The sequence below is a fragment of the Tachyglossus aculeatus genome, chromosome 26 (assembly GCF_015852505.1).
Source record: "Tachyglossus aculeatus isolate mTacAcu1 chromosome 26, mTacAcu1.pri, whole genome shotgun sequence".
Lineage (NCBI taxonomy): Eukaryota > Metazoa > Chordata > Mammalia > Monotremata > Tachyglossidae > Tachyglossus > Tachyglossus aculeatus.
In genome coordinates, this window is record NC_052091.1 from 2,367,491 (window position 1) to 2,379,345 (window position 11,855).

General features: G+C 52.8%; 1 protein-coding gene across 1 annotated transcript; it reads right to left on the bottom strand.

Annotated features, from left to right (window-relative positions):
- Positions 1–30: 30 nt before the first annotated feature.
- LOC119945680 (cytochrome P450 2C27-like) lies at positions 31–9,327 on the bottom strand. The gene is made up of 9 exons (XM_038766799.1): positions 9,132–9,327; positions 8,517–8,679; positions 7,253–7,402; positions 6,214–6,374; positions 4,715–4,891; positions 4,229–4,370; positions 2,431–2,618; positions 446–587; positions 31–331 (listed from the first exon to the last, which is right to left on the bottom strand). The coding sequence occupies exons 1-9, from the start codon at positions 9,309–9,311 to the stop codon at positions 150–152; spliced, it is 1,485 nt and encodes a 494-aa protein (XP_038622727.1). The 5' UTR covers positions 9,312–9,327; the 3' UTR covers positions 31–149.
- Between the last annotated feature and the right edge of the window lie 2,528 nt (positions 9,328–11,855).

Genomic DNA, 11,855 nt, shown 5'->3' on the forward strand with positions numbered 1-11,855 from the left:
AGCCCCACGTAGGACAGGGACTGTGTCCAACCTGATTTATTGTATCCAGTGTTTACTACAGCGTTATTATTATTATTATCATTATTGTTATTATTATTTCCTCCAATCGTCAATGGAGGAGGCCCCTCTGAGGACTGGTCCCGAGCGGGTCAGTGCGGGGTGACGCAGATCTGGAAGGGGCGTGGCAGGTTGGCCACACCGCGGATCCCGGGTTGCACATCCACAGCCTGGACCCCCGGGGGTCGGCTCAGCCGGAGGCTCTGCAGCAGCGTGGTGAGGAAGAGGAAGAGCTCCACGTGGGCGATGCTCTCGCCGATACAGTTCCGCTTGCCTGGGTGGGCAGAAGAGGGGCATGGCTCCCATCTGCACTCTTCCCCGCCCCCCGTCTCAGCCCGAAGCCGGGTGCCTCTTGCCCTCCTCCACCCCCTAACTCTGTGCCCAGCACCTGCAGAGAAGACCACGAAGGCTCCGCTCTTCTTAAAGGCTCCCTTCGAGTCCAAGAAGTGTTCTGGGGCAAAGCATTCGGGCTCTGGGAACTGCTGTGAGTCATTGAGGACGGAGCCCAGGCCTGGGTAGACCGTTGTGCCCTGGAAGAGTGCGGGAGTTGGAGTCGGGGGGGTGGCGGGGAAGGGGGTTTAGGAGGGCTGGCACCTGGGCTGGTCCTGCCTGGGTGCCAGGGGGACATGAGCAAGAAATCAGCAGTGGGAGAGCCGAGATTGATGTGCTGGGCAGGTCAGCTGGAGAGGAGTGAAGAGCTCGCGCTGGATGTAGTGGGAGAAGAGAGTGGGTGAGAAGTGGGGAGAGAGCTGATTGAAGGCCTCAAAGCTCATGTTGAGGAGTTTCTGGTTGAAATGGAGAGGTCTGGGTATCCACTGGAGGTTTCTGAGCAGAAGGGGGATCCCGGGAGGAGAGGGGTGGAGGATTCGGAAGAGTGTGTGCATGCATGTAGAGGGGCAGTACCATAAATACTGAGCTGGAGACGGGGAGTGGGAAACCAGGGCCCGGACTTTCAACACCTCTTCCCACCCCACCCGCCATCTGCATCAGCTTGCAGAGAACCCTCAATCAATCAATCAATCAATCAATCGTATTTATTGAGCGCTTACTATGTGCAGAGCACTGTACTAAGCGCTTGGGAAGTACAAATTGGCATCACATAGAGACAGTCCCTACCCAACAGTGGGCTCACAGTCTAAAAGGGGGAGACAGAGAACAGAACCAAACATACCAACAAAATAAAATAAGTAGGATAGAAATGTACAAGTAAAATAAATAAATAAATAAATAAATAGAGTAATAAATATGTACAACCATATATACATATATACAGGTGCTGTGGGGAAGGGAAGGAGGTAAGACGGGGGGATGGAGAGGGGGACGAGGGGGAGAGGAAAGAAGGGGCTCAGTCTGGGAAGGCCTCCTGGAGGAGGTGAGCTCTCAGCAGGGCCTTGAAGGGAGGAAGAGAGCTAGCGCGGCGGATGGGCAGAGGGAGGGCATTCCAGGCCCGGGGGATGACGTGGGCCGGGGGTCGATGGCGGGACAGGCGAGAGCGAGGTACAGTGAGGAGATTAGTGGTGGAGGAGCGGAGGGTGCGGGCTGGGCAGTAGAAGGAGAGAAGGGAGGTGAGGTAGGAGGGGGCGAGGTGATGGAGAGCCTTGAAGCCCAGGGTGAGGAGTTTCTGCTTGATGCGCAGATTGATCGGTAGCCATTGGAGGTTTTTGAGGAGGGGAGTAATATGTCCAGAGCGTTTCTGGACAAAGATAATCCGGGCAGCAGCATGAAGTATGGATTGAAGTGGAGAGAGACACGAGGATGGGAGATCAGAGAGAAGGCTAGTGCAGTAGTCCAGACTGGATAGGATGAGTCCAGACTGTAAGCTTGTTGTGGGCAGGGAAAGTGTCAGTTTATTGTTGTGCTGTAATAAATCATTAATAATTTCATAATATTAAAATAATAGTGCTTTTTGTTAAGTGCTTACTATGTGCCAAGCACTGGGGTGGATACAGGCAAATCGGATTGGACACAGTCCCCGTCCCACGGGGGGTTCACAGTCTCAATCCCCATTTTACAGATGAGGGAACTGAGGCGCAGGGAAGTGAAGTGATTTGCCTAAGGCCACACAGCAGACAAGTGGCGGATCTAGCATTAGAAGCCATGACCTTCCGACTCCCAGTCCCGTGCTCTATCCACTGTGCCATGCTGCTTCCCTGCTGCCCGAGCACACTGTACTCTCCCAAGCGCTAAGTACTGCACTCTGCACACAGTATAAACGGTCAGTAAATATGATTGAATTAATCTGCCAGCCCACACGTGTTTCTTCTGGGCCTAGGCTGGTGGGTGAAGGACTAGGCCTATGGCTTCATTAATCCTTTCCCGGCCACGGTCTGACCCCTGCGATCCTGGCGGGGGTGGGGTGTGGGCTCAGGGTACCTTGGGGATGACGAAGCCGTGGAAAAGGGTGTCTCGGACGGTGGCACGGGGGAGGCCGATGGGGAGCAGATTGAGGTGGCGCTGAATCTCGTGGATGGTGGCATCCGTGTATGGCATCAGGGCCCTGTCCTTGATGGCCGGGGCCCGCTCCTGCCCGATCACCCGGTGGATTTCCTCACAGATCTTGTCTGGGGGGGAGCAGGGAAAAGATCGGGGGGCAGAGAGATGTCAGTTTCCCTAGCCTCCCAACTGCCATCCTCCCCACCCCCTACCATCCCCACTCCTGCACGTGGCCCCAGGGCAAAGAGTGTGGTCCTGGGGGCCTGAGTTCAAACCCGCTGTGCCTGCTCAGTGACCTTGGGTAAGTCACTTCACTTCTCTGGACCTCAGTTCCCTCATCTGAAAATGGAGATCAAGAGTGTGAGCTCCATATGGGCCAGGGACTGCGCCTGACCTGATTATCAGAAATTAATCCCTGTGCTTAGAACACTGCTTGGCACACAGTAAGCACCAAAGAAGTTCCATAGTTATCACTAAATTATCACCCCAGAGCTTAGTACTGTGCTCGACACCTTTATTGTTATCAATTATCAAGTGCCCTGGAGTAGTTTTCGATTCACGGTGACCCTATGGATATATTTTCTCCAGAATGTCCTATCTTCTGCCATGATCTGTAATCTTGCTAACAATTCTTCCCTGATCGTTGTTACAGTTTCTATCCATCCAACTGCTGGTCTTCCTCTTCCCCGTTTTCCTCTGGACTTTTCCTAGCATTAGTGTCTTTGCCAGAGAATCAATTCTCCTGATGATGCGTCCAAAATATGCTAATTCAAGTTGAGTCATTTGGCCTTCCAAAGACCACCTTCGTTTAACTGGCTCCAAAAGCCATTCGTATGCTTTTTGGGCAGTCTGTAGTAATAATAATAATAATGTTCTTAAGCGTTTACTATGCGTGAAGCACTGTTCTAAGCACTGGGGGAGGAATACAAGGAGATCGGGTTGTCCCACATGGGGCTCACAGTCTTAATCCCCATTTTACAGATGAGGGAACTGACGCGCAGAGAAGTTAAGTGGCTTGCCCAAGGTCACACAGCTGACAAGTGGTGGAGCCGGGATTTGAACCCATCATCTCTGACTCCCAAGCCCATGCTCTTTCCACTGAGCCATGCTGCTTCTCAGAAGGATTTGCCAAAGCCCTTTCCAACATCCCATTTTAAAAGAGTCGTTGCTCTTTCTGTCCCGTTTCTTCACTGTCCAGCTTTCAGATCCATACACTGTCACTGGAAACACCATAGAATTGACAGTTTGTATTTTTGTGGCAACTGTTACATCAGCACATTTCACGACTTTTTTCCAGGCTCCTCGTAGCAAATTTTCCTAATATTAATTTTCGGCATACTTCTTGACTTCTAGTTCTATTTAACGTTTAACCAAATAGAGAAATAGTGTTGCCTGTGGATAAAGCTTGGGCCTGGGAATCAGAAGGACCTGAGTCCTACTCCCAACTCTGCCACTTGTCTGCCGTGTGACCTTGGGCAAGTCACTTCTCTGGGCCTCAGTTCCTTCATTCTGAAATGGGGGTTAAGACTGTGAGTCCCACGTGGGACAGGGGTTATGTCCAACCTGATTACCTTGTATCTATCCCAGCACTTACTACAGTGCCTGGCACCTAGCAAGCACTTAACAAATATCATTAAACAATCTCAACAAAAACAAATACCACAATTATTATTACTACTAGTAGTAGTACTGCAATTATTCTTATTATTATTAGTGGCGGTGGCGCCTGCCACATCACCTGCCACGGCCGGGTACTTGAGCAGGATGAGGAGGGCGTAGCACAGCGTGATGGTGACCGTCTCGGTGCCAGCCACGAAGAGGTCTTGGACACAAATTTTCAGGTTCTCCAGCGTGAACTCGCTGTCTGGCTGCTGCTGCTCCTGGGGACGGTGGGGCAGGAGGGGGACGTGGGAAGCGGCGGCCACCCTGAACCCCCGCCAAACTAGAGGCCCCGCCTCTCTGGGTCACCCAGAGAAACAGCGGGGCCTAGTAGATAGAGCAGCCCGGGAGTCACAAAGTCATGGGTTCTAATCCCGGCTGCGTGACCTTGGGCAAGTCACCTCGCTTCTCTGGGCCTCAGTTCTCTCGTCTGTAAAATGGGGATTAAAGCTGTGAGCCCCATGTGAGACAGAGACCGTGTCTAACCCGACCGGCGCTCTGGCAACATGGCTGGTTGCTGGAGACTGCTGTGGGGAGGGGCAGGTGGGGCTGGGGCCGGGGCTACCTGCTGCATCTTGAGGAGGAAGCTGTCGATGTAGTCTTGGGGGGCGCTGGGCTCCAGGGTCTCTCGGTGCTTGTCCACCCACGAGGCCACGAAGTCCTGGATGTGGCGGGTGTTGGAGAAGATTCGCTGGTGAGGGCCGGGCAGGTAGTCCATGACGGACGGGATGAGGTTGTAGATCTGTGAGGGAATGGCGAGAGAGGGAGGAAGGGCTTTCAGACCCTGGCGGGCAGGGGGCAGGAAACGGGGCACCCCTCCTCCCCCCCTCCAAATTCTTCTCCGCCGCTCCTGGGGCCTCCCTCGGCCACTCGGCCCTTCTGTGGATTTCTGTGACCACGGGTTTAGCTGTCCCGGGCTCCACTTCCGTCACTGACATGGTGGGTCTCCTCTTTATGTGGGAGTTCTGTCTCCCCCGTGTCAGTCAGTCATATTTATTGAATGCCTACTCCGTGCGGAGCACTGTGCTAAGTGCTTGGGAGGGTACAATATTTATTTGTATCTATGTCCGTCTCCCCCCCACAGACTGTAAGCTTGTTGTGGGCAGAGAACCATCTAGATGCCTACCATCTTTATTCTAACGTACTCTCCCAGAGTTGGTAGACATGTTCGCTGCCCACAGCAAGCTTACAGTCTAAGAGCTTCCAGTCTGATCGGGGGGGGGGGGGGGGGGGGGGAGACAGTATACACTCACACATACACACACGGGAAGAAACACAGAAAGAAGGAGGCATATAGCCCCTGCCCTCTAGAAGCTACCAATCTGATGGCAGCTTCTCCCACTCCTTTCTGCATCACCCTGATTTCTTCCCTTTATTCATCCCCTTTCCTTTCCACGGCACTTACGTCCCTATCTGTCATTTTATTTATTTACATTCATGGCAGTCTCCCCCTCTAGACTGTAAGCTCACTGCGGGCAAGGAATGCGTCCCGCTATATTGTTCTATCGGACCCTCTCAAGCGCTTAGTAATAATAATAATTACAGTACTTGTTAAGCGCTTACTATGTGCCAAGCACTGTTCTAAGAACTGGCTACAATTTAATCCGGTTGGACACGATCCCTGTCCCACATGGGACTCCCACTCTTATCCCCATTTGACAGGTGAGGTAACTGAGGCCCCGAGGAGTGACTTGCCCAGGGTCACACAGCAGACAGATGGCAGAGCTGAGATTAGAACCCAGATCCTTCTGACTGCCAAACCCTTGCTCTATCCACTAAGCGACGCCGCTTGCTCTGCACACGGTAATCACTCGATATGATTGATGGATTGATTGATAGGGACCCTATGCCCTTCCTCTGTCTGTCCCTCCCCCTGCAGAGTTTGTGTGTGGGTGTCCCAGCAGGTTAGAAGCCCCTCGAGGAAAGAGATGGGTCCCCTTCCACCCTCTGTCCCTCCCCACTTCCCAGGGCCCTGCCCACTCAGGTCAGACTGGGGCTGCCGCCCACACTGTGCCCCCATTCCCACTCTCCGGCCACTCCCCCCGGGACCCTCTTGGCACGCACCTGCCCAGACAAGGAGCTGTGCAGCTCGGTGCTCTCATTAAGTAGCCGCATGAGGGTGTTGAAGTTGTCGTCGGTGTAGGGGAACCGCTGTCCAAACACAACTTGGCAGATGACGTTGGCGGTCGCTCTGCCCAGGAGGAACTTGGGGTCGAAGGGCTGGCCTGGGCAGGTGGCGTGGCGACACAAAAGTTGGCAACATTATCGTCTCTGTTCCCCTATCCCGTCCCTCCCCGGCTAAATGTGCAACATTGGGGTCTTCCTCGATTCTCCCAAGCGCTTAATGGAGTGCTGTGCACACTGTAAGTGCCTAGTAAATACATCGATAATAATGATAATAATAACAATAATAATAATAATAGCGTTTGTTAAGTGCTAACTACGTGCCAAGCCCTGTACTAAGTGCCGGGATAGGTATAAGATAATAGGGTCCCGCGTGGGGTTCTCAATTCAGGTCAGACGTACTTTGTGCGGAGCACTCTGTTAAGTGCTCCGGAAAGTACAACAGAACATTCTAGAACCAAGTGCTTAGTCCGGTGCTCTGCACACAGTAAGCGCTCAATAAATACAATTGAATGAACATTCTAAGTTGGTGGGAGAACAGGGATCGAATCCCCATTTTGCAGATGAGGGAACAGAGGCCCAGAGAAATGAAGCATAGCAGCGTGGCGTGGTGGATAGACCACGGGCCTGGGAGTCGGAAGATCATGGGTTCGTATCTCGGCTCTGCCGCTCGTCTGCTGTGTGACCTCGGGCAAGTCACCTCACTTCTCTGGGCCTCAGTTCCCTCATCTGTAAAATGGGGATTAAGAGTGTGAGCCCTATGTCGAACAGGGACCCGATTTACCTGTACCCACTCTAGCGCTTAGTACAGTACCTGGCTCAGAGTGAGTGCTTAGCAAGTACCACTACTATTATTATTATTAGTCACCCAGCAGACAAGTGGCAGAGCCGAAATTAGAACCCAGGTCCTCCAACACCCTGGCCCGTGGCCTGGGGGTAAACTGAGGCTGGAGAGGCGATAGGGGGTGGGGCCGCTCACCCTGGGTTTTGCGGAATTCTTCCAGCAGGCACTGGGCTTCGTCCTGGACACGCTCCTCTAGGCCGCGCTTGCCCATCCCCAAGTCACGCAGGACGCTGAGGGAGAAGCGGCGTAAATTCCTCCAGCGCTCCCCTTTACTCATGACGATCCCTGGGGATAGAGGGACGGACCATCTTTGTTAGGGAGGCAGGGGACACAGGGGGAGGACTGGCGGGGGGAGAGGGGACCCAAGCGAGGCCCTCCAGAGTTTCTCCGGCTTCCCCACAGAAGTCCCCTTTCCCCCGCTTCCTCTCCATCCCGCATCGTCCACGCACTTGGATCTGGGTAATTTTATTTATCCCTTTGCTCTTCCCCTCTCCAGCCCCAAAGCACTTATGTCCACATCTGTCATTTTATTTATTTGTATTGTTGTATGTCTCCCCCTCTCTAGACTGTGAGCTCATTGTGAGCCGGGAATGGCACTCTTTATTGTTGTATTGTACTTTCCCAAGTGCTTAGTACAGTGCTCTGCACACCGAAAGTGCTCGATAAATACAAATGAGTGAATGAAAGAATGAATGAATCTGTTACCTTTGGGCATTGGATAATCGTCCTTCCCCCCAACCCCGCAGCACTTCTAGGGACATTTCTTTAAATTATAGACTATGAATTACTTATTCGTGTTAATGTCTGTCTTCCCTTCTAGACAGTGAGCACTTTAGGGGCAGGAACTGTGTCTATTAATTCTCTTGTATTGTATTCTCTCAAGTTCTTAATGCAGTGCTCTGCACATAGTAAACGCTCTATAAATACCATTGATTGATTGCCAACTCTGTTGTATTGCACTCTCGCAAGTGCTTAGTGCAGTGCTCTGCATATAGTAAGTGCTCCTTAAATACCATTGATTGATTGCCAACTCTGTTGTAATAATAATGACAATGATAATTATGGTCTCTGTTAAGCACTTACTATGTGCCTGGCACTGTACGAAGCGTAGAGGTGGATACAAGCAAATCAGGTTGGCCACAGTCCCTGTCCCCGGTGGGGCTCCCAGTCTCAATCCCCATTTTACAGATGAGGGAACTGAGGCACAGGGAAGTGAAGTGACTTGCCCAAGGTCACAGAGTGGAAAAGTTGTACTCTCCCAAGAGCTTAGTGTAGTGCTCTGCACATGGTGCGTGCTCCATAAATGCTACTGATTGGCGGATGGATTCTCTGGTGTTGAAGGGGTTTGGACTCCCCTCCCGTGTTGGGTGCCCCCTCCCGCCCCCTTCCTCTCCCGCACCTAGGCCTCGGTTGGTGCGATCCAAAGTGGGGAAGCTGCCCCGGGCCAGGAACTCGTCTCCACGCTCCAACAGCACTTCCCGCACCGCCTCGTAGCCGAAGACCATGACGGCCCGCTCCTTGCCGAAGTGCACCGAAAACACCGGCCCGTAGCGGGCCCGCAGCTGCCAACACACAACCCTGCCGTCCAGGAGCCACCTCCTCCAGGCCGCCCGCCAGGATCCAGGGGCCGGCGGGGAATCGAGGGGCCCAGGGTGGACCGCCCACGCGCCAGTGGAGTGCAGTTGGTCACCCCCCCCCCCGCCACTCCCCATTTGCCAGTCCAGTCGGCCACAGGGGCAAGGACCTTGGACTTTCCACCGGCCGGGCCTCCTGCCCCAGGCAGCCCCTCAGATTGATTACTGTGGCGAATGTCACAACCCACCCACTCCAAACCCAATAAGAGGTCTTTGGAGAACCACCCCTCCACAAGTCCCCCCATCTCTTCTTTCATTCTCCCCCTCCCTCAGCCCCTCTCTCCCCATCTTTCTCTTTCCTCCCCATCGTCTCCCATTCACCCCTTCTCTCCCTCCCCTCCGTCCCAACGTTCCTCTCTCCCTCCCTTGACCCTTCTCACCGCCTGGATGGAATTGGCCAGGTCCTTGGTATCCATCTGGAGGAGGTTGCCTAGGAAAGGGAGAGGGAAGGGTCCAGGGGGAAGCTTCCTGGCTCCCCGCCTTCTCCCGCGGGTCAGTAGAAAACACAAGAGGCAGACACAGGCCGCCAGCAGCAGCCCCGTGGTGCCCACTGCTGCCATGCTGCCTCCGCTTGGATCTGCTCTATGCCTGGGCATATGTCCCCAACCCCACCTTCGGATCTGGGACGGGCTTCCCAGAACTCAATCAGTGGTCACCTGTTGGAGAGATAAACACCAGGGACCGTCTTGTGATCCCTCTGGCAAGAGGATCATGAGGAGCTAACTGGGGAAAACAGAATTGGAGTCTGTCAGTCAGTCATATTTATTGAGCACTTACTATATGCAGAGCATTGGACTGAACGCTTGAGAGAGTACAATAGAACAGACACATTCCCTGCCCACAAGGGGCTTACAGTCCAGCGGGGCAGGAAATAAATGACAGAGGTGGACATAAGTGGTGTGGGGCTGGGAGGGGGGATGAATAAAGGGAGCAAGTCAGGGCGATGCAGAAGGGAATGGGAGAAGAGGAAAGGAGGGCTTAGTCAGGGAAGGCCTCTTGGGGGAGATGGGCCTTCAGTAAGGCTTTAAAGGCTGCGGTGCCTGGCCTCCCAATGAGCCAGCACAATTGGGGGCTGCCCGGACCCCTTCGGGGGTATTCCCCTGCCATGGGACCCCTTACCCAAAGGCCCACCTTATTGCCAGACCCCACCCAATCCACAGAGAACTCTCTCGGGGAAGAGGATGTGGAGGCAGAATGCCTGACGGAGAAACTTTTTAAAATGGTATTTGTTATTATAACAAATGGTTACATTTGTTATGTGCTTACTATGTGCCAAGCACTGTACTAAGCACTGAGGCAGGGTACAAGCTAGTCAGGTTGGACAGAGTCTATGTCCCACATGGAGCTCACAGTCTTAATCCCCATTTGAGAGATGAGGTAATTGAGGTAATCGATCATTCGTATTTATTGAGTGCTTACTGCTACTACTACTAATAATTGTATTTGTTAAGGGCTTACTATGTGCCAGGCTCTGTTCCAAGCTCTGGGGTGGATACAAAGTAATCAGGTTGTACTCAGTCCCTGTCCCAAATGGGGCTCACAGTCTTAATCCCCATTTTACAGATGAGGTAACTGAGGCACAGATAAGTAAGGTGACTTGCCCAAGGTCACACAGCAGACAAGTGACGGAGCCAGGGCTAGAACCCAGGTCCTTCTGACTCCCAGACCCGTGATCTATCCACTGGGCCACTCTGTGGGTGGGGATCAAATCTACTAACTGGGACAGGGGAGGACAATATAACTATCCAATGGACACATTCCCTCCCCGTGAGGAGCGTAGAGTCTAGAAGGGGAGAAAGACACTAATATAAATAAATCAATTACAGATATGTATATAAGTGCTGTGGGGCCGGGAGAGGGATGAATAAAGGGAGCACGTCGGGGTGAGCTGAAGGGAGCGGGCGGGAGAAGAGGAAAGGAGGCCGTAGTCAGGGAAGGCTTCCTGGAGGAGATGTGCTTTCAATAAGGCTTTGGATGACGGGGTGGAAAGTATGTGTCAGGCACTGTTCTAAGCGCTGGGGTAGATAGGAGCTAATTAGGTTAGGCACAGAGGGTAGCATGAATGATCAAAAGCCTAAAGGGCTCGCATCCAATTGCCTCCCTCTCCACAGGGACCATTGGTCCAGTTCATACCAAGGGCTGGTATGGGGGCATCAACTAGGGGAAGCAGCATGGACTGGGGAAACAGCACGGCAGAGTGAATAGAGCTGGGACCACGGAGTCAGAAGGTCATGGGTTCTAATCCCCACTCTGCCACTTGTCTGCTCTATGGCCTTGGATGAGTCATTTTGCTTCTCTGTGCCTCAGTTACCTCATCTGGAAAAGGGGGATTGAGACTGTGAGCTCCACCCGGGATGGAGACTGTGTCCAATTCGATTCGCTTGTATTCCCCCACCCCCGCAGTGCTTAGTACAGAGCCCGTCGCATAGTAAGTGCTTTACAAATACCACAATAATGCTGCTGCTGCTTTTTTTTCTTTTTTTGTGGTACCGTATGGCTTAGTAGATAGAGAACCGGCCTGGGAGTCAGAAGGACTTGGGATCTGATCCCGACTCTGCCAAATGTCTACCGTGTGAGTTTGGGTAAGTCACTTAACTTCTCTGGGCCTCAGCTGCATCATCTGTCAAATGGGGATTACGAGTGTGAGCTCCATGCGGGACAGGGACTGTGTCCAACCTGACAACCTTTTATCTATCCCAGCGCTCAGTACAGTGGCTGGCACATAATAAGCACTTAACAAAGAAGCAGCGTGGCTCAGTGGCAAGAGCCCGGGCTTGGGAGTCAGAGGTCGTGAGTTCTAACCCCAGCTCCACCACTTGTCAACCGTGTGACTCTGGGCAAGTCACTTAACGTCTCTGTGACTCAGTTCCCTTATGTGTAAAATAGGGATTAAAGACTGTGAGCCCCATGTGGGACAACCTGATAACCTTGTATCTATCCCAGATCTTAGAACAGTGCATGGCACCTAATAAGTGCTTAACAAATAACATCATCAAATGTTATGTAAAAAAAAAAAAAACAGAGCCCCGGGTGACAGTTGCAGAAGCGGGGCATGGGGACCAGGTGCTGGCCCTATAAATCATCATCGACGTCATCATTGGTGC

Excerpts from the sequence above, each read along its gene's own strand:
- LOC119945680 (XM_038766799.1), bottom strand. The coding sequence starts at position 9,311 with ATGGCAGCAGTGGGCACCACGGGGCTGCTGCTGGCGGCCTGTGTCTGC. Across the intron at positions 7,403-8,516 it reads TCGCACCAACCGAGGCCTAG|GGATCGTCATGAGTAAAGGG; the intron begins GTGCGGGAGAGG and ends CTCTATCCCCAG. Across the intron at positions 588-2,430 it reads ACGGCTTCGTCATCCCCAAG|GGCACAACGGTCTACCCAGG; the intron begins GTACCCTGAGCC and ends GCACTCTTCCAG.